Source organism: Aythya marila (assembly GCF_965140915.1).
Source record: "Aythya marila genome assembly, chromosome: 8".
In the NCBI taxonomy this organism is placed as follows: domain Eukaryota; kingdom Metazoa; phylum Chordata; class Aves; order Anseriformes; family Anatidae; genus Aythya; species Aythya marila.
This window is the reverse complement of record NC_139049.1, coordinates 13313099-13336155: the sequence shown is the minus strand read 5'-3', so window position 1 is coordinate 13336155 and position 23057 is coordinate 13313099. Positions and strand designations below refer to the sequence as shown.

Sequence of the window (23057 nt, the reverse complement as noted above, 5' to 3'; positions counted from 1 at the left end):
TTTTTTTTTTTTTAAAAAAAAAAAGCAAAAGGACTTCAATACTTGCTGCTGTAGCACCTCAATAAACAGTTCTGAACACATGTAGGCATGTAAAGACAAGCCTTGTCCAATCAACAGGTCGCCTCCTATGCTTCAGATAAGTATCAGAGAGAAAAAAAATAAGGCTAATTGCAGAGCAGAACTCAAGGATTGGTTATAAGAAGCGTGGACTTCATAAGCTATTGAGATGGATACATTTCCTGAATAAATACACTTTCTGAATAAATATGCAGATTCCAAACCGCTCATGTGAAGTTTTATAAACTTGACTTAACGAAGTATCTGCAGCACTTGAGCATTTCTGTTTAAGTATGACTGAGGTAGCTAACAGAAAACAGCTGCTACATGGACTCCCAGCATTGCTAGCCAACAACTTACTTCACGTAAGTATGAAATAAAAAGATTAAAGTAATCCCAGCATTTGTGGTAAAAAGTTGCTGCCTACTAATAAAAGTAAACTTCATTTCAAAGTTACAATATACCTTCCTAGAAAACATTCATATTACTAACCTTAACTGGGTGGAATAACTTCCCGCTGCATTTGGAACATTTCTTTTCCTTGAAACTAAAACAGCAGATAAAAATTTCTTTTATAGTTGTTGTGCTTCTCCTACTTCACCCTACTAAACATCCAATACGGAGTAGATGGACTTCTGGTCTGGCAAATATGTCATTGTTTCTGCTACATTAATTGATATACAGCTACCTGCCAGCTGCAATTCAAACAAGCGCTATAAAACCTTAATGGGTGTGATCTTTTTCTAGTAGGTGCTTGCATATCAGAGATGATTTAGCAAGGTGTATTATTTATAAATCAGAGATTGCCTCTGGTTAAATCACTCTCTTGTTGCGCAAAGGGAGACTGAAGACCCATGTTCACTAACCTGAATGTTAGTGCGAGGTCCTCAGCTGGAACCTTGCTTTGCGGTTCTAATTGTCCATTTTCTGTCTGTTTAGTGGTGCCCAGTTTGTTTTTTATATCCAGTGAAGACTGGCTCTCCTTTAGAAAAAAAGAAAAGGATAGAAGAAAAAAAATCTTTAACATAGTGTTAAAAAAATTGAGACTTTTTTCTTTGGGACCAATGATGAAAGCCTGTAAATTGGAGTTGTACAGTGTAGCCCACAAAAGCCATGAGACGAGAGACTTGCTAAGACACATTTATCCTCTCAGGACACAGTATTTCCTGAAAGGAAGGGATAATTCTTGTAACAACAAGCAAAGACCACAGACTGTAACAGCACACAGACTACTGAATGCTAGCCTGTACCTGCAGAAAATGTTTTCTGTATTAGAGCAGTTTATAAATCTCATGGCACAGTGACCTCGGAGACAACTCAAGGCTTTCAACAAACTCAATGCCACACATTTTCAAACAGCAACAAAATAACAGCAAAGTATTTTAAAGTGTCTCCAATTCAAGTTCTTCACAAAGAAGAAACAAGAAACGTCTCTAGAAGTTTTGAAGAGGAGAGAAGTGATGAGGGAGATGGGGGACTCCACCTATGGTCATCCAGCAGAGAGCCTTTTGCCAGGGTGGAAGGGCTGCAGCCATCTGCACGGCCCTCTGCTCCACCTCTCTGCCTCCCAGCCCCACAGCACTCACCATGCTCAGCTCACGGGTTCTCTTCCCAATTTCCCTTTCCACCTGGTGTAGCTCCAAGCTCAGCTGCTCACTTGAGATCATCCCAGGCCACTTGGGAGGTGGGGGTGGGGGCTGTGGTTGGCCTGCCAGGGTAGTCGCCTCCCTCTGCAACAGCAGCCTGTTACTACCAGCCTAAATACATAAAGCCAAGCACATACACAACTGAGCACACAGCACGCTGAGCACAGAAAGGGCACTAGGCCATAACTCTGGAGTATTGCTTATTTGCAAAACCGAGTACTCTCTCTCCATGCTTAAAAAGGTCCCAGTTGAAATCACTTCCAAGGCAAGTTTAAACATTTCTTTTTCCATGCAGCCAAGTCTTTTCCTTTTTAAACAAGCAACGTGAAATAGCGTCTACTGTAACGAATTTACACGGATTTTCCCTGCATACCCTTTCCTTATTGAAATTAAGGTGAAGCACATGAGCAAAACCAATACTCTTTTGTAAGCTACTTGTTGAATAAAAGGTAACAGATAAGCAAACTTGCTGCTTTGTTTATACTAGTAGAATTTTTCAAAGCTCTACGTTAGAGTTCAGTATTAGTACAAGTCACATAAAATGTTTTAAGAGGTGGACATCAATACGTAGCTCTCGACTGACCCAGATAAAGAAGCACAGGAACAAAGAAGGTCAGATGACTACAATCCCTTGCAAGCTACCAGCAGCCAAGTAAAGGCAGTAACCATGTCAGGCACTTAAAAAAAAAAATCTGGAAACATCTGGGAATCAGTTCCTTATGTTTGTGCTCTGCGTTTAAACACAGAAAACACTATCTACTACTCCATGCAGCCAAACGTCTGGCTGGGCTAACAAGTGGAAATGCTCATTTGTTTGATAAGAAAGCAAGATAATCTAGTTCTTTATGCTCAGACTGATTTTGGTGATTGTGACAACCTTCTAACAGGTAAATTAATAAAGCCTTCTGGATTTCAAATACCTAGTTGCATCTTTGAACACAAGGGACAAATCTGTTGTTACTCAAAATAACTGACAAGTTCCAACAAATCCAAATTATGGCAAACCAAAGTTCAAACCTGACTACGGAGGATTTATCGCTGACACATTTGCAATAATAATGAGGAGGAGAGGCAGGCCACTTCGGGTTGTTGAAACTTTCCAATACTCTTCCGTTGTGGCAAAGGCAGTCATGCAAAATTTAAAACAATTCCTCCTCTGGTTCCCAAACACGAACACAAGTTATACTCCAAGTAACTACTACTTTTAACTGTTGTTGCCACTTCAAATTTGTTAGCTATTAAGACAAATTTGCAATAACCCCTCAGCCATAACAGAAGTTATCAGGTAACGGTAGCTTCAGTGGGAACTGCAGTCCACCATTTATAGCAGTTCCTTCCAGGAAAACACTAATATGACTAGTGGCTGAGGCATCTAGAATACATGTGTTTTTTTGTAGACAGAACATGTACTGATTTTTTTTTCCTAGGAAAGGAAAAAAAAATGCAACTAAAGCTTTAGTACATCCATTGTTTCACAATGCCTTGACATTTCTCCTATTTCTCACAAAATAGGAACAGAAGTATCAGCTCATTAATTCTTTTACAAATGCAGACTCCCATCTTTCCTTGTTTTTCAAGTGACTACATTTGTTCTAAACAAGGAGACAAAATATTGAGTTTTAAGTTTTCAAGCTAAACATCTTTAATATCTATTTTCTTTACTCATGTGTCTTAAGCCATTTAGGAAGAAACAGGCACAACACAAAGCCAAACACTGAACAGATGAAGGTCAAAGCTTTCTGTACATAAAATCAGACATTTTCAATGGCAGTGAAGCCAAGAGGAACAGATACATCAAAAAAGTGTGCCTCTGAGTTAACAGGTGAACAGAGGGGGAGCGAGAGAGATAATGAAAGCAAACATGAATGAGCACAGAGTGCAGCTTCAAATATGGTGTTGATTTCCATAATGCGAAGAGTAGGGAAGTTTCTGCTGCTAAGCAGACAAGTTTACACTTGTACCACAGGTCTGATGACTGGCATCAGAGGATTAAATATCGCTACAGAGTATTATTAGAGTCGGAGAAGGATTATCAGCGTATGTAAAGTAGCTTTGCTAGCTTCATCTCTCTCTTCCACTCCTTAACACCCTTACAGATGGTACCAACCTCTAGTCCTCGCATTTGTGTCTGCTGGCTAATCTGGTGGTCCACTTGCTGCAGCTCCATGCGCAGCTGCTGCTCCCGCTCAGCTGAAGGCAACTGTTTTCCATGACCAGCCACATCTGACATGGACAGTCTCTCCCTTTGGGATCAGAAAAATATTCAAAAGTAAGGAGATTTCAAAAAATATTTCCTCAGCTGCCACAGGAAGAGATAAAATGAAGATCTAGACAATGGCAAAGAAAAAAAAAAAAACACAAACAAAACACTCCTACCTGTCATTGAAACGTCCCTGAGAAGGTATATTTTGATGGGGAGAATAAGGAGAGCCTCCCCAGCCACCATGAGTTCCATAAGGACTGTAGTCTGCAAGTGAACAGAAAAAATCATGTTGCAATCCTGCAAAACTGTCCTTCAACACACAGAGCAAGACAGACATTAGAAAATAATCAGGAAGGCCAGCTCTCTAAGAGTACAGAAGTCTAATATTTCCATTTCTGAAATTAACACAAAAATACAGCATGAGAAGTCACACATGCGTAAGGCAGGACTCTTCCTGTATGTGCAACAAGAGTTGCTATGGACTTTCTCAGTGGAAAAACAGCTTCAGCATCTCCAGAGTCTACAAGTTTGTGAAGGACTTCAGACATTCAGGTCACTAGGGGAAAATATCTGACAGCCACTGTAAGAACAATCATTTTTATTACCCAAGTCTCTAAAAGGCCTGAGTGTTGATTGATAATTCTGCAATACTTAGTTAATACCAGTTTGCAGATTAAGCCTTCATAGAAAGCTGAGTTCTATCTGTGATAAAGTCTAGAAAGTTGTTTCTTGAATTAATCAAAAGAGTTTTGTTTTTGTATCCTGCAGTTAACACCTGAAAAATCTAGAAGGAAGTTTTGGGGAAACATCATTAAAAAAAAAAAAAGTAAAGATTATTCAGTACACCTCAAAAAAGAGAGCAGCTTTAGGAGTACGATATACAGCCATACTATACATATGTTTAGAAAACAGATGCATAGAAAGATAGAAAGAACTTCCTAGTTTATTGGTTTTTCCTAACAGTACTCAAAACTATAGCTGCATTAAGCCTGCAGCTGCAACCACCTATGAGCGCAGTACAGTACTTTATGTTACGATGGTTTTCCATTACATATCTGAGAAAGCAGTAGGTTTCTAGAAAGCTTTAAATTTAAATTTAAAAGAAGCTTCATCTGAGAGGGACCAACAGAACAAAGTAATTTTTCCAGAACAGTGACACCAGATTACCATTGCATTACCTGTGCACAAACTCGTCCTTGGAACAGGAAGTCGTGCAGCCTTTTTCTTTGGGCTTGTCAGTCTCCCGTAGCCCTATCTACAGTTATTTTAGTGTCTTAACATACATCTGATTTATATTTCTTAGACAAGAAACAAGCTGATAAGGGCTGCCTCCAACTTGCACTATACTGTAGCACTGAAGAAAATAGCAACAACCTGCAAAATCCCAGAGCACACATCCTACCTGAAATAATCGATTTGGTGGAAGCTCCCTGAACCGCCATGGCCTGCATGGGACCAGAATTCTGGTACATTGCTTTGGAAGTACGAGAGATAGCCCCAAATCTCGACACAGTTGGTCGGTCTCCAAATGGAATGAGGTCATCATCGCCAGTCTCTGCTGCTCTTCTCTGCATGTCCAAGCGTTGGTCACGCATGGCTTTACTATCTACATTCTACAAGAGATGGGAAAGGCAGTCAAGAACTTGACCAGAAGAGAACAAAAACACATTGCTTTTATAACAAGCTGACACCGGTATAGCAATCTCTCTCATATTCTTGATTCCTTTCACCCTTCAACTACACTTCCTGTTCTGCAGTTTGTAACTCCATTGTTAAGAGTTCGCACCTCTGTAACAGCCTAACTTGAGCCAACCGTTAGTACCACCACCGTGAAAGCTGCAGGATTAATTCTGATCAAACCAATAGAAAGGAGCAGCAGCAAAAGGAAGTAAAGAGAGAAAGTTTACTTGCACAAGAGAGAAAGAACTCCAGAACGAAGTCAAAGAGATCAGTAGGCATCGTGGAGGAATATACATTCCTTTCATAGTTCAAAAGAAATTCCTCTGAAGCCCAGCCTTAAGGCCCGTATCATCTAACAGACTGCAGATGACTCAAAATGAGAATTACTCAGTAGAACACTTGTATTGGACACATCCAGTACATCTTTCCATAGTCAGATTTTTCTTTAAGGAGTAGTACTGCTTGGAATGTCCAGCTTTCTAACTCAAAGTCAGAGTTACACACTCATGGGTCACAAATGAACAGATAAACCCAACAGTTAAGGGTTAAAAACAACTTTGCTACAGTGCAAAATTAAATTAAAACTCTACAAGTTTTCATTGGGTACAAGGACTGGTGGAAACAAAGTAGCATAGCTAATTAGGAGTAAAGGGGGTGTAAAAAGAAATCACTACTGAGCTGGAAACTAAAGAAACTCAACATGCTAAAACTGAAAGAACCGTTAGACAACATCTACTTCAGAATTCTAAAAAAAACTTGTGCCATTTTAATCTTGAGCCTGTCAGATGCTAGCACCATTTCTAATTTGTTTCTTTTTACTGAGTGGGGAGGAAAGAAAGTAGCGCCATTTAAAGTGCCACCTGCATGAAATCCAACATAATACAGTCCCAGATGATACTACTCTTATCCTTAAGAAAAGGAATCTCACATGAACAACAATAAATAGAGAAAGAATTAATTCATTTGCCACCTGTAGAGAAGGTCTCCTGAGAATTTTTTTTCCCTGTGAAGAGACAAAAACCTGAAAAGCAGCAAAGATCCCATTTGTTTTCCTGGGATACAGCTCTGGGGCAGAATGTTAGCAATGAAAAAGGAGGCTGCTTCTTCTCAACTAAGTTAGTCTGTTTGCAGTTTTCTAGCAGTAAGAGTGAAATACAAGAATTTTCTGTTGGTTTCCTTGAAGGCTGCCACTTCAACAGCAATATGAAAATACTGAGCATAACCTCAGCTCTTCCTCAAGCTAACTGTGACAGTGTTATGACTCAAGCCAAATACGTTCTGTAGTACAGAGCAGTAGAGGCCAAGTAAAACTGAACCAAAGCTGTATATGAAATTACTTTTCTAGATTTTTTTTTATTTTTTCTCCAGGAGAAAGCCTTCTTTTTGTTCCCAGTTCCCACAGTTCCTTCAAGGCTTTCAAAGAAAGCTATTCAGCAGAAACCAAAAAAGAAATAAAATAGCATTGGTATTTCAGTCAGTGGTTTTTGTTTGTTTCCTCCATTCAAGATCCCCAGTAATAACACCCTAGCAGCCCTGCCTCTTTCTTTTTGCACTAGGAAAATAGCAGCTGCACAAAATAAGATTATAGACACTCAGAGTTTTAGCGAAGGATGGAATATGCAGAACCTACAGTTTGAAATAATTTTCAGGAAGAATCAGTCTAGTGTTATGTTACGATTACACTTCTCTTGAAAAGTTCCAAGCAAGTTTAGGGTATTCTTGTGGTCACAAAAATCACAAAAGAAACATTTAAGTAGAAGCTAGTAGCACTGCTACCACAATCATCACTCTGTACACATTCTTTGACCACAACGCATTTTTGAGCTTAAACACAATCACTGCCATCATCCTGGAAAGTAAATGGAAGAGGCCTTCCCAACTCAGAGGTATAAATTTTCCTCCTGTGTTCCCCTAATCCCTACATACCGCCATCTCCACGCTCCTTGCTGCCACAACATCTTTGGGTTTTGCATCTTTGGTTCCAATGTAGGAGCCGATGGTGTCACAGGACCAGGGAGAATACTGGCTGTAGTCATTTCCTTTGTACTTCCCAGCTACCTTCAGGTCTTCATCCAAGTACTGTACAAAAACAAAAATCTGGTTCTGTCAGTGAGGGGAAGAAGCACGTTCACAGCCACAGCTACTTAGTTCAACAGCAGGGAACTTGAAGAAAAATACCACAAGGATTTTTATTTATTTTTAAAATTTGATCCATTTGGAGTTGGACCACAACAAGCACAAAATTCCAATCACCTGGCTACACTCCCAGTGCTGACTGCTCACTTGGCCAGTATGAAAGTGGTATTTTAACCTTGGATAAAAACAAACAAAAAAACACTTCTAGCAAGCTGTTACTTAATTCTAAACATGTCAGGAGTAAACGATGCAAAGTCCAGTGGCTGTAAAGGCCGACTCCAATTAATAGTGGCTTGACCTCATTCTCTTGGTTGCTCCAGAAGTAGATCATGTAGGATCAGTGGTAGATCACAGAACAGCCAGCCAGATTGAAGGCTGCACTATAAGGACTTCCCACCCACAACACAAAATCTCTCCACCATAAGTTTTCCAATGTTGTGCTGTTAAAATTTTCTTGTTATCTTCACTCCTCACCACACACAAACTCAGTGTTTTCTAAACATGTTTTTGAATCAGTTTTGTCAAAATATGCTTACCTCCTCCGAATGAAAAGGATGGGGCAAGGTTGGTGAAGGTGCAAAAGGAGGTGGAGAAATCACTTTCCTCTCCTCTAGCTGGGCCATGATCTCCTTCCTTCGTCGGTGAAGTTCATCCAGACTGGGATGAGGCTGAAACAAAGACAGAAATACATTACAAAACTTATGAGGTACTAATATACAAAATTACTACTTTAGAAAATGCTGTTTATCCAAACAAAGCATAACTGCTATATGCTGCAAGAAGAGGAAAATTATACTTATCTACTTCGAACACTAAACTGGATCCTGCTTTTTTTTTGCACGTTAACATCATTACAGTTACCGAGTTGATTACAATTACTGAGTTAACCAGTGAGTAGATTGCCTCCCAGTTTTTGATCAGCTTTATCAAATGCACCCCCTTCTGAAACTTCAAGCTTGTAATTCCTCATAAAACCCATCACCTCACTGCAAAAATATTCAATTTCTCAAGTAATTCATTTTTTCTTCTCACAGACACAGCTACAAAAATGCCGTTTAAAAACCATACCCTGTGGCATGAAGGTCTGATCTGACTGAGATGTGGAGCCACTGGGCAATAACCCTCTGTTTGCTGGTATCTGTCCCTGGATTCAGGTACATAGGAGGGTACAGCCGCTTGGGGAATTTCAATAGGCACAGGGCTTCCTCGGACCATCTCCTCTCGTTGATATGGCTGCACAGGGGGGTACACACGACGGCTGTCATAGTGTGGTGGGTAAATGGGTTGTCCCATAGGAGGATACTGCTGCGGCTGTGTGTACTGTGAGCTCACCACACGATCCTGCAGGTAGGGTGGGTAATGGTCTAGATAAGGTGGACCAGGTTCAGGAGCTGATGGAGGAGGTCGCACAAAGCGAGACATGGTCTGAGGATAGTAAACTCCTGAAATTAGGCAACAAGAAGAGACAAACAAGATACAGAATGTAATTATGACAACCGTTCATAGAAAGTAAAGATTTGTTCTGCCTCCTGGACAGCAGATGCAAATTTTAATACTCTGAACCACCAATGACTTCTAAGATTGAAACCTTCAGATAACCAGAAGGTACAGTAATTTATCTGGCACTTCTGGATAATTCAAATACATACATGGACACATGCACACCACTAACAATGAGCACATTCAATTTTGTGGACAACCGAGATCTTCTTTGGCACGCAGAAGTCAAATATAAGCTTTGTTCCCCAAAAATGCTCTGCAACTTTTTTTTTCTTCCCACTTTTAGTTTTTCATTCCTTCTTTTCCTTTCATGTTAGCTTATCTTCACTTTGTCTCCAATCTTACATTACATGACAAACATCATTCCCTACCTTTATAATTGTGTCTTTTCTTTTAAAAATCCCCTTCATTATTTTCTTTCTCCATTTGGCCTCTACATACTTGCAACTTCTCCCCTTATTTCCTTTTCTTTTCCCTTTATTTCCTTTTTATACTGTTTTCTTTTGTGCCCAGCACTTTTCTAATATCACTTGTCTCTAACTATCTCACACACGTGAAGACAGTTCTGAAATACCCATACACTTTTCAATGAGTACTTTTACCCCGCAAGCATAAACCCTTCTCAGGAACAGAGTCTTCAGTCAAGACATAAAAAGCCTGCTGAGAGGCAGCTCAGTAACTGCATTTACATGCTTAATACATCTGTATGTCAGACATGTCAATTTCCATTGTATTTATAACATAACCACATTAATTCCCACGGCTCATGTAACATAAGAAAACTCTAACTTAGTAACTTAAGTAAACACCAGGGAGGGAAAGAAGAATAAAATCAGCACGAAACTCAAAAACGAGACAGAACTTGGTCTCAAACTCACCTTGTTGGTATGGTGCTGGCTCAAACGGGGGGGCAGCTCCTCTGTGATCCTGATAAAACATATCTGCTTGCTGAGTACTATACAACTGAGACCCACGCGGTACCATTTGCAACTGCTTTGTGACAGACACTGAAGGCAGATCTGTTGGTGCCCGAGCAGGCACAGGATGAGGGTTCACTGGTAAGGCAGAAATAGAGTTCTTGGGGACAGATTCCAACCTAAAAAGTAGAAAGATGACATTGCACATTAAGGCCTGATATAGCTCACTGGTTCCTTGTCTATATTCCACCTTGTGAAGACTTTAATCATGTTTTCCAATTAAAATACAAGCAACCAGGGACATAAAGCAGTTTACAGCTTTAGCTTTAGTTTTCTACTGCACTCTACCACTACAAAACATCAACACCAGCCCCCAGACTAAAGAACAACAAAAAAAATGTTCTTTTTTTTTTTTTCTCCTAGAGAATGGGTTTACTTGGTTCTACTGCATATTTACACACATGACACTTTCAACAAGTTAGGAAGACCCGTACAAGTCAGGAGGGGATCCAGGGGCACTGCTACTCAGATGGTCCATCTTCCCTGGCTTCAGAGCAGTTTCATAACCGGAGTCAGTCCCTCGAGAAATAAGTTGCGTCACTGTGCTGCCTGATGACACAATTCCATTTGGCAGAGCAGAGGTTTTCCTGTTGGGCAAGTCCACTCCCCCTTCATCCGAGAGGATAGCTCCTGAAGGTAGGCCCACTTCGTTCAGCTGGCCCAGGGAGGCACTCAGGGGTCTTCTTGGAACCAGACGCTTGTTCATTTTACGAAATCTTGAGAAAAAGAGATCATACATCAAAAATTGAAACAAAACGCTGAAAGGAATTTCAAGCTGTTGTTTTTTTTCCCCCCAAATACAGGTGCTACTCAAAGCTTGAAGTTGTAATTCAAATTTCCTAGGGGCTAGTGAGAGATATGTTTTTCATAGCAATGAAATTCTACCATATATCTGACCTGTTCATAGCAACTTTAATCAGAAGAACTAGTATCAGTCACACTAAGGATGGATTTGTCATGACAAGTATACCAACTATTCAGAGCTCAGGTTCCCACAGCAAGTTTAAAATCTTACCTCCTGTACATACATCCATTACAACTGTAGCAAAACCAAACAAAACCAAATATCACAAAATACTACCCATAATAATGGAAACTTAGAAATAAGAATTACAGGCTATTCAAGTCATTTTATTTAGAGAATAAAATGATAGCAAACAATTAAAGGGATCAAAGAAGATGAAAAGATTCCGTTACACCATTTGTCTGACAACAAGACAACCTAAGTCTTTAGTGCAATATGATATCATATATTAAAGCAGTTTGCCAAGATTTATGCTGCTATAGTCATATGCAGCTTTACCACTTGCACGGCTTGATAAATGAAGTGATTTCAGAGATAGTATTTCTAAACACAGTGTAATTCCAAAAATCTAACTGCTTCTGATAAGTCTAAACAAACATGAGCCTTTTAAGGTTTGACAAAAATCAGCAGACTGATGGTACTGGACTAACAGAGCAAATTCCAGAGTTGAAGGTCCTCCACTAAACCTCCTGCCATTAGACAGATACCAGAATGCAGGTGGGATGGCATATCTGTCAGCCTGAGTGTTCCCAGTGGTTATAACTGCAGAACAAGGGGCTGTTCCCTATCTAGGAAGCCTTCAAAGGGGTTGAATGGGTTGAAGCCAACACTTCCAAATCGTATCTAGCAAACAAAGTGAGATAACACAGACTAGGAGAGTACACACATTGCTGCAGACAAGGAAGAAAGTGGGCCATTATACTCTAGCACTCAATCCTTGGATAATCTTCAGGTTTGGCCACATAAACAGGATTATCAGCAATGCAGCCAGTAGGAAAAAAAGTATTTTATATTTTTTAAATATGTGACTGACTGTATAGAGGCAGACAATTCTTACCATATATATCTGGGCTGTTCACCTGTAAGAGTTCAGTGGCAAGACATGTTAACTATCTTGTAGCTAACTCTGTAACTCTCCAGCAGCACCCCTCTTTCCTGGCTGGGTCACCCACGTACCCGAACTGTCAGTTCACGCTGCACAGTACTGACAGTGGACATCATTCAGAATGTGGAAAAAGGAGTAAACAAACAGGGATATCACCACGCTGTCAGCACCTGAGTAGGGCCAGACCACCTGTGGCTTTCTAATCATTTGCTGCTCCGAAGTTATTCTGGCATCTCCTGTCAGACAAGTGAGTCAGCTGGAGGGAGACACAGAGGCAAGCTGAAGTGAACTCCCCAGGTGAACTTACTGCTTCACCTGGGCATCCTGCTCAATGCCCAAACCAGTTCTCTACTGAAAAGCAGCAACAGGATGTTGGGAAACCACTGTTATGTTCTGCCTGGCAATTACTTCTGGTCATCTCCCTTCTATTAGGTCTCTTAGAGATGCAGTATTTGATAGCTCCTGACCCTTCTTCTGTGAAGGTTTGCAAGCAACTTGCAAGAGGATGATGACTAGACGCCCCTGCTCATTCATCTAGAGCACAACAGCATGCTCAAAAGAGAGACAAACATATATAACACACATTCAGATCAAAAGTGACAGGAAGAGCTCATACAGTATTTTATATAATAAAATGCTTTGAAAGAAACCAAGTTGTACAGTGCTGCCCTCTGGATTCTTTTGAACAAATTTATGAATGTTTGCTGCAGTGTGTGAGGGACAAATTTCTTGTAACACCAAAAAATTAACCTATGCAAACAGGGTCTTCATCCCTTGCCAAGAAGGGAAATCAGCTGCTTTTTAAGCAGGTCTAGATTATAATTTGCAATCTAAGGCATTACCACATACTACCCTATAACATCTCTTGTAAAATTAAAGCTAATATATATATAACATATATATATAATACATATATATGTTATATTATATATATATAGGATCTACATAGCAACAGCAATTTTCTCCCCCAAAAAAGCATTTCAGATATTCTCCCATGCATATTGTACATACCAAGTATTTCTAAAAGGAAAACAATTAATGTAATATTTGCTCAAAGGAATTAAGCATAGATAAGAGACACAAGGAAGAATCAGAACTCAAAGTACTCCAACCACCTACAGAAACCACCACAACCTGAAGCAGAACATTCACCTTGCTTCACCCCAGGACAACATTACTACTACAGCAAACAATCCAGTCTGGATAAATTAGGCCTCCTCCACCCGCAAACCTGATGAACTGTCTTTCTTGACATACGCGACTAGTTTGGTGGTGAGAATACTGACTCACCACCCTTGATAACCACCCAAAACGGCACTACCATTCTCCATTTTCTTAATACTATGACAAAAGGGAAAAATTAAATAAAATAAATAAATAAAACAACTGTTTCTGCACAACATGTATCAAAGTCCTATTCTCTGAGATTTTGAATAACCGCTTTTGTCATTCTAAAACCATGTGCGCTGCTCTTTTTTCTTCCTATTTTGCCTATGCATTACATGCTATACAGCTAGTGAACTGCTGTATCAGTATTTCCAGTTTTAGACTTTAAGAAATCTACCAGTATCATCCTCTCTCTCACACCCAATTAAAAAGCCAGGATGAGAATCATGAAGGACTGACCACAATAGATGCAATCTAGTAGTATTTTAAGCCACACTTATGAGATAATGAACAAAGAAAGCCTACCCCCAACATCTCTAACACTTCTTGTGGAAATGTCAAATTTTCAAGCTGCTGTTGTATAAAGCAAAATATTTCATATTTGAGAATAAACAGCTCCAAAACCTAACAGGTGACTGTTGTAAAATTTTCATGTTATTTCTTGCCAATGTAATAGATAAGCAATGCTTCCTCTCCTCATTCCTAGATATGATTAAAAAAAAAAAAAAAACTCCTAAGGATAAGGCGAAGCAAATGATTTGTACACTTACTTTTCTAGCTCTTCCTGTGAATGTGCAAAGGTGCAGCTGGCTCCTCGGGGGCATCCTCCTCTCTGTTTCATGTCTCGGCACATGTATGTCTTGTACTTGCTGTGCTGAGGAGGCTGGCAAGGTTAAAAAACACAAGGAATATACCAGATGTAACAGCACTTAACCAAGAACTGAAGACATCCTTTTATTAAGAGAGAGGCACAACTGCTGAATATTCCTTCAATTTAAACATTCCAAAGGGTATCTAATGTGAAGCAACTGGAGCAGTATTGATGTTTGGTTGTTCAACAGAACATTAAAAGAATAGTTGTTTTGACAACTAAGGCACTATCACACTTTTAAAACTCGTTTATTCATTCCTGGATCTTGACTGGAACATAGTTTTAAGTTTCTGGAAACAGTTCAGTGAACAAAACTGATACAGACTGGAGAAAGATAATACCATGCTTAATCAGAAATTGCCAAATATTGATCAGGCTTTGTAGTAGACGGAAAATAAACGCACTTTGGTCAGTTACTTTTCCATTGCTTTCTGTTAGCTCAAAAACAGCACTGAATTATCCCTTTGATCTCTAAGAGTTAAACTTCACCAAGACACTTCGTGTCCTCCTTCGGACTAGAAGTCTCTTGATTACCTCTAATAATTATTTTTAGTAATAGATGTTGAGGATTCAGTCTTACTCCTACACAGATCACCAGGATATAGGCTGTCTTATAGATTCCTGTTAGTTTAAAAATATACAGTGCCTCGCTGCAATCTCACCATCTGCATGTATGCCTGTTTTCCAATCTTTAAATCAATTTTGACAGAAGGCCTGAGGTGGTCTTGAAGTTATTGAAATGCACAAAATTAAATCAGTTGGAGGCAGAAATATTCCATATCAGACTTCTCACCAAGGAAAAGGTCTGTAAAAGTAGACTCTTGCTTTGTGAGAAACTCAGCCAGAAGATGCAAATCTGTAAGAAGTCATCTGCAGACTGTTCTTTTTTTTTTCTCTTGCTATCTACTACAGTGAAAAAGGATTTAGGCAGAATGTATGTGAGCTGCACAGCCCTCTGCTGGCCACTGTTGCTAGCCAGCAAAACTCTGCCCCAAACTCAGCATACATCCCCCTTCCCACCTGGAGGTTGTGTGTTCCTTTACGAGCATATGCCAGGTCTAGGCAATGGCCCCTCCAGAACAAAAACCTTCATTGTTTTTCCCACCCTGATTTCCACTTGTGTATTCCTACTGCCTTTCCTCTTGCCAGTAACTGTGCTCATTAGACATCTGAGTGAATGCAAAAAGGTAGAAGAGCTGAAATAATTTACTTTGATTTTTCTTCCCCCTTGTCCTAAGAGAATCTTTCTACCTGTTCAGCTCCCTGAACCAGCTCTCCAGGAGGCTGAGTGCCAAGACAGAGAGGGAATGGGAACATATGACAAGCAGCTTTGTCTTTCTGCAGCATCTAGCATTTAGATCAACTTAGCTATACAACAAAATGAGATCAAAGGAACATGTGGTAAGATGTAATTGTGAGATAAGCTAGTATGTATTTGGCAATATCAATTTCTGAAACAATAGCAAAAAAATGGTTTAGAAACCCAGATGGTTCCTTCACATGAAGTCTTCCTAAATCTTTAAACTTTATACACCATTAAATACAGGTGTAAGATTCTTTTCATTAACAGAGTGACTTGGCTGAAATGTGTCATTAAAAACAAGAAAATTCCCACAGATCACAGTGTGAGGCACCCCAGCTCCTCCTCCCCACCCTCTAATGAGGAGTGTTAATTCATATCCCTATTCTTGTAGCTTGATCAGATTGTTTTCTTTTCGTCTTAGTGAGCTGTGCAAATCCATGTTTTTTTTTTTTTTTTTTTTTTTTTAAATATGAAAGAGTAGCAACATTCTCAACCTGCTCCCTGTGAAACCAAATCTCTCCAGGTGGCACTAACAAACATCTGCTATTAGAAAGAGCCAGATAAGATTTACGAGTAAGCTTTTCTTGTATGATTTGGCTTTTACCTGTTGCTGATCCGTTCCTTTCTTGCTGTGATTCTGGATATAATCAACTAAGCCATGAACAACCGTCCTCACGGCAACCAGTCCATTTTCCAGTTGTTCCCATGTTGGAGGTGGAGCATCTATAGCATCGACAGGAAACAGAGAATATATATATAGGAAGAAAAAGAAAGTCAGAAGGATTTTCTAAAACCAGGTTTACTAAGAAACCACCAATATCATATTTTTTTTGTTGCTTCTGATAAAGCTTCACAAACGTCATTGAACAAGGATTAAGCACTTTAATTCAGAGATACGTACCACGTAATGAATAAAGGTATGTATAGAGTCAAGATTGAACCACACATAATATCAAACGGGCCACTCTATCAGCCATTTATTACCATGTCAAATCTCCTTTTACAAGAGCTTTCATATTCCAAAGACCTCCAGAGAAAATGCCTTGTACAAAATCTCCATGTAATGGATAATCTGTCTCAAAATCCCACTTCACAAATTAGGCAAGATTATTCTGTATAAATGCCATCATCACTTGCCTAGATCATGCAGTCACTGAACAGCAACCAAAATTGTTGTATCCCACATGGAAACATGTCACAAGGCTAGTATATGCAGCAGAGCATCTAACACAAAGCAGTGCAAATAAATTTCAGGCTTAATTCTAGAGGGGTACTTGCTCTATCTAGCTGACTGACACACTTGTCTAACCATTTAATCTGTTCCAGCAGGTGACACTCCCACTGGGTGCTGACACACTCTGCTGCAATACACAGGACCTCCAAGTGTTTCTCTAAGCGCCTTTCAAGATCTTTAACAGAATTATGTTCCGCTCACAAGTACGTGACACTTGCAGAGGAGCTGCAATGTACCTATAGAACAGCAGGGAAGCAACTCAATAGCACAGCAGAGCAATGACTTCAAAATCAGACTTCCCTACTGAAGCTTCCGGCAAGGCTATTAGTGATTCCACTTTCCTTACCACTCTTTGGCTAACAAATTGCTAGTACGCACTGTTTTGTCTCTGGCTAGTTACAATATGAACGATTTGGGAAGAAAGTACTGCCTTGCCTTTAACTGTGAAGTACAACTGTGAGAAAACTTTGTTTCTCACATAACTGGTCCTCATTTGAAAGGTCAGTTTATTTGCTTAAACAGACAGAAACTAAGAACTATGACTCCTGATGTCACAGTTTAGGCATTAACACACTTGATTAGTTTTGGTTTTAACAAAAATTAATGGGTATAAAACTTCAACTACAGCACTATCCCTTCCATCCCTACTCCCTCAGGGGGTCCATACTCATATTGCTACTGACTTTTCCAACACTTTCCATCTCTCTTCTGTCAACGTCTTGGATTTTATTTACCCTTTATGCTCTTTCCAGCATAATTTCCCCTTCCCAGACCATTGTTCACACTTCTACAGAATTCTAAATCAACAAGGAAAACAATAAATTCCTTAGCATAACACACCTGTCTCATTAAGACCAATTCTTGCCCAGCTTCTGTCTTTTCTGTAATTCCTTTCTTAAGGAATATCCCCAGTTTGTAAATAAATTTGCTCTGGTAAAGAACTGGAGAGGAAAAAAACTCAGACTGGTAGCTAAGGCTTTGCATTACGGGCTCTAATGATAATCCTGTTGCTTTGCAAATCTGGTTTCCAACAGCAGCATGTGTAATAAACAGGGAAAAGGATAAGAGTAAGACTGCTGCCAGTCTCTCCAGTTAGAATTGCCTAATATAAGGCACACACCATGTAATCTCACAGAATTGTATGTATCCAATATCCTCATTCATGCTCACCTAGTGCTGTCAAACAAAGAAGATACCTTCTGAGAAGTTGTAAAATTATTCCTGACACTCTTGAATTTATTTTAGCTTCAAAATAGTTTTTTCACACAAATCACTGCTGTTCCCAGGCTGGTTATAAATACCATTTGAGAATCTTAAGTTTGAGTTACAGAAGATGTCTCCTACCACTTGAGAAACAATTTTTTAAACCGTTAACACTTTAAAGGCTCTTCTTGCTAAACCAAACGTGGTGGTTTCTTTTGGTCCCCCAGCCCTGCAAAACATCTAGACTGACCTGGACTGGGATCAATATTTGCCAGGAGCTCAAGGTGAGGTCGAAGACGATTCAGGTTAGCTGGATCTCCAGTCCTCTGAAGAGCAATAGTTAATTCCTGAACACTCTGTGCAAACGAGGCTGGGGTCTGCAACTTAAAAAAATTATAATAATTAACTTTCTACAGGCAAAGCAATCCTCAGCATTTCTAATGGTTGCTCCACAAGATCACAGAGCTGCCTTACAAAACTGGACTATTTTTTAACTCACACAAGCTGACTTCAGCACCTTGTATTAAATTCCTTCTATGGTATTATGAACACACCCTTTTTTGACATTAGATATTGAAACGCAGTCCTAAATAGACAAAACAAGCTGGCATTACTTCTAGCAATGTAACCTGTCTTTTCTGTGTTGTACTAGCACCCAGAAAGAAATGCAGATATTAGAAAACATTTAAGTAAGATTTCTGAACAGTCTGGTATCTCCAATCCCTGAACCAACAGCACTGCATCCTGGTTTACACCAAATGCAGATGACAGTAAAGAGCAAGATGGTAGAAGGAAAAAGATTACTAGCATCCCCGCATGTTAAGTATTGAAAAATATTGTAACTCTACCTAGAGCCTTCATATGTCCTCTGTCAGAACACCTGAAAATGTGGGCAAATATATGAATACGTAGCAGTCCTTGGAGCCAATCCTCCTGAATGGCAACCCAAAGCGATCATTTCACAGCTTTTGTAACTGTTCAAAGCATTACAGTTCAGTTCTTCCCAGCTAATTTAGGCACTTTTACGTGTTGCCTAACATCTGGGGGGAAATCCCCTAATTTAAACGTTTAGGGAACATTTTAAACGTTTTAGGGAACACAGGACAAATGTTCCCTCTAACCAAAATGAGGTATGAGCATTTCCAAATGCTAAGTCATTGTATTTAAGAAACATGTTTCAACATCTCTTATTTCATTCACGTACAGACTAGGAGACTGATTTTCTTCCAACTTATTGGCTAGCTCCCTGCCTGAAAACGTGAACCATTAACCTCTCCTGCCACGTTCACAGTTATCATATGTTCACAAAGGACACCTCCCAGCTAGCCCTGGTGCAGCTAACCCCTGTGGCTTCTCACTTGCTGACAGAGGTAAAGAAGAAAGAGATAGCAAGATGGCAGAGGGAGCAAGATTCACTAGGTTACAGTTATAATTATTCAAGCCATAACAGGTTTTGAAATAATACAGCAAATGATTAATGGGTGAGTACACCTGGGTACAATGCGTGTATATATCAAGCATTCAAATTACAAGCATATAAACCTAAAACAGTTGCAAGGAAGATAAAGTGGGCTGGTCTTAGGTGGCTTTACCTTATCAATGATAGACTGCATGTGGGATTTGTGAGATTGGTCTCCGTATAACAGGGAGGACCACTGATCTGGTGCAATGCGTAAACCTGCTTCCATAGCAATTTGAACAATCTGGGAATCATGTTCCCTTCTCAGAGCTTCGTAAGTCCGAAATTCCTCCTTCAATTGCATCAGGGAGGAATCCTCATCACGCTTTGTCACCTAGCGGGGAGAAACAAGCCAAATACAATTAAACAGGGTAAGAAGATGTAAAGTCCAAGGCAAGAGAAATTGTTAGCCAGCAAGTAAATTCTTCCTCCCAAATGAAACCGAACTACGATAGTATGCAGCCAACACCACCAGTGGTTCCTACTAAAATAACACTTGTCCACTTCTCGGTGGTTGCGGTTAATATCAAATATAGTTTACTCAGAATCTGACCCAAACATTGGTGGCAGTATCAGACTTCATAAACAACTTGACAGCCTCTAGACTTTACTTCTCAAACCAGGGTATTTTGTTTGTATTGCACATTTTTGTTTTAGGGTATCAGTACCAGCAACAAAGCATTTTTCTAATTTAACAAGAGTGAAAGACATTAAAGTAGAGCACCTAGGAATGGACCATTAAATAGTGTAAAGCACCATAAACAGCTTAAATTCACTTTATTACAATTCTGGTACTCCAGTGCCTTGCGTTTCTTTCTATCCATATCACCATTCAATTAACAGAACTGGAGATTTTCCAGCTTTAAGACTCTTCTAAGGAGATAAGCCACACCGACTTACATACAGGTTTTGTTACTGTGCATCTATTAAGCCTGGACAACACCCAAACTTAGATTTACAGCTTAAACTTCCAATTTCAGCCTACACTGCCACCACAGATGTAGGAGAAAGAACTCTCTAAACACATTCCGGACTTGATTAGGAATACTTCTTATAACCATACATATTTTTAGACACAATCAATAGTACAGGACAACGAAAACTGAAAATGAAGAACAAAAATGTGCAAAAAACGTACACATTTTTGTACGTTTAAATGTGTACTGAAATGAATTTTAAATTGAGACATCTTTTTGCTATATAAAGAAATATTTCCCTGCATTATGAAGTCTCCAGGCAGGATCTTCTTCATACCTTGAAGCATGAGGCTCTGTAAAGAAGCTGGACAACGTGCCCAATGCTAGTTTTAGAAGCCTGAGGAAATCGTGGCTCCAGTCTCTGAACCACAAAGAGAACCAAGACCTTCCGTGACAACGCAGATCCATCTTCCAGAGCTAGCAGAACCAGCTTTAAAGCCTCCTCTTGCATGGCTGGAGGGAAAACAATGAGAAGAGAAAGATGAGAGAAGACCAAGGAAGATATCAGCATTGTTTCATGTTTCCCTACAAGTAAGGGTGGGAGACCAGGTACAAGCCACACACGTGTACTTCCAGATTACCAGACTGTGACTGCAGAAATATTTTCTTTTATTATTATTACTTTTTTTTTTTTTTTTTTTTTTTGCTTTATTCTCTTTTGGGTATCAGATGATAGGAAGACTTCTTCATTCCTGTCTGTATCTCTGTTCTAGTATAAGTTTTTGAAGTGCATTATCCCCACACCTTTCCCAGCACAGAATGCTGCCATACTGAGGCACAACAAGGCTGCTTCCTGGGCAGGTAAAAGTAATTAGTGTCCCCACAGATATATTAGGCGATGTACCACTAAGTATTTGACTAGATAACAAGCCTCTTTGATCCTTGCAGCAGTGCATAAGTTAGCATCCCAAGGTTACTCTTCCTTTATCTATTTCAGTGGTTAAAAAAAAAAAACAACAAACACTTCTGTTTTAAGCAACTGGCTTCCTATTTCACAGCATTCTTTTTTGTTGGTACTCAGAAAGTTAACTCTACATGTTCAGTAACCAGACTTTTTTTTTTAAAGCAAATTTGATTTAGTGTTCTATTGAAAAGAATTTAGATTTCTAAATACGTAACTTAAAAAAAAAAAAAAAACTTGACACACCCATACTCTATGGGTACCAGATCTCTTCTACACAACTCTAGAAGGGTCTTGCCTCTCCAAAGGACAGCTGAGAGACTATTTTCTATTTTATTTTATCACAAGAACAAAAGAACACAGAGCAGTCAGAATTTTACAGATTTGCAAAAGCACTAAAAAAGCGAAAAGTCCATGACAACATCCTAATAGCTATATCATTAATTCTGAAGACCTACTATTACAAAATCAGGCCAGTGCCCAATAAAAATCACTCGGACAATTTCAGTCACAGTTTCTTAGTCCTTCCTAATTCTGAATTGCTTCTAGTACACAAGCAGTACTACATGTGTGTTACCTACCTGGGCCAAGAAACTGGCACCCCCTGGCTCTCACTGCAGCCCAAAGGTTAGAAGAAAGTTGCTGAGGATTTTGATGCTGAAGAATGAGCTCTGTGACTGTTCTTTCACCAAGTGACCGTGCAGCACGCATAGCTCTGATCCGTCCTTCTTCCTCCACTAGCTGGCAGTGAACTAGTGTCACAAGTTTCCTTTGCATAGGACGACTTAGAACGCTCTGAGTAGTACTGTTAAGACCCACACCTTCAAAATAAAACAAAGCAGAAAAAATATCAGCTACCTCTTAACTCCTCCTCTTGTGCCAGCCTTCAGCTGCCGTGCTGGAGAAATGCAAAACTAGTTCTCCTGATGTCCACTTGTTAAACAGAACACCTCAGAGAAGGGATATCATCACTTCGTTTTTGTCAGTTTGTTTCACCCAGCATTACAAGCTGACAGCTCCATGCAGTCAGCCTTCCCACAGATTGATGTTTTTGTCTCTGTGACTGCTTTGGCTGTCTAAGATGTTACAAATTCTCCCCCCATGTAGGAAGTCTGCTCTGAACCTTCCCTGATGGATTCTCAGGTGTCTCCTCAAGGACAGGATCATGCTGTAGCCCTTCCCTTATTTGTGGGCTTCAGGGATCACTGTCTTCTTTAACCACCTGTCCATTTTCAGACGTAGAGTATCTTACCTATATTTGAGATCGATGCTGCTTTGACCTACCCAAACTAAACTGGTATGACCCAAACACTTTTGAGCTCACGTGAACAAATACATTCACAGATGTTCTGGGAACCACTGAGAGCAGGGTAAGAAACAAGTCACCAGACACAGAGCTACCTCGCTGAGCTTGTTCTGCAGCACGGGCCATGTTCATTAGGGCACTACTACTCAAGAGTGGTTACGGTACTACTGTTGTGCTGTACAAGTTAGAAAAGCTTGAGAGAACTTTTTGTAAAAGTCTAGTTTTGGAAACCTGACACCCATATTGCTCACCTCTCCTATTTCATTGGCTTCTACATCTAGGAAGGGTTGGCAGGTTTTCCAAGTCCACCATACGCAAGGTAGGTAAAATACATACTCTGGAACTCAGTTCAATTTTGTTACTTTAGAATTACTCAGACAATCCTGCACTTGTATATAATCTTATATATCAAAGTATTACTTGTTTCTCTTGTAGGTCCTATATCCAGTAGTTCTCTTGTTTCAGTTGATTCTTCTGCTACAAACATGCTGCACTACAGTTATCTCAAAGCAAAGCAGAAGTCAAAC

The 23057-nt window shown here is 39.7% G+C and overlaps 1 protein-coding gene across 11 annotated transcripts in view; it reads right to left on the bottom strand.

The window, feature by feature from the left end:
• Window positions 1-23057, bottom strand: part of RC3H1 (ring finger and CCCH-type domains 1) — a 62483-nt gene that overhangs the window by 9108 nt on the left and 30318 nt on the right. For 5 of the 11 annotated variants that reach the window (XM_082766497.1, XM_082766493.1, XM_082766499.1 and 2 more), the window contains 16 exons: window positions 21806-22045; window positions 20601-20776; window positions 19480-19680; window positions 18138-18270; window positions 16055-16173; window positions 14047-14159; window positions 10634-10915; window positions 10101-10318; window positions 8791-9164; window positions 8259-8390; window positions 7513-7683; window positions 5309-5519; window positions 4080-4170; window positions 3811-3946; window positions 1644-1814; window positions 924-1039 (listed from right to left, as the gene is read on the bottom strand). In XM_082766497.1, coding sequence (XP_082622623.1) covers window positions 924-1039; window positions 1644-1814; window positions 3811-3946; window positions 4080-4170; window positions 5309-5519; window positions 7513-7683; window positions 8259-8390; window positions 8791-9164; window positions 10101-10318; window positions 10634-10915; window positions 14047-14159; window positions 16055-16173; window positions 18138-18270; window positions 19480-19680; window positions 20601-20776; window positions 21806-22045 — 2884 coding nt within the window. The remainder of the gene's footprint in view (window positions 1-923; window positions 1040-1643; window positions 1815-3810; window positions 3947-4079; window positions 4171-5308; window positions 5520-7512; window positions 7684-8258; window positions 8391-8790; window positions 9165-10100; window positions 10319-10633; window positions 10916-14046; window positions 14160-16054; window positions 16174-18137; window positions 18271-19479; window positions 19681-20600; window positions 20777-21805; window positions 22046-23057) is intronic. The other 6 variants (XM_082766501.1, XM_082766502.1, XM_082766494.1 and 3 more) reach the window with 4 other exon arrangements.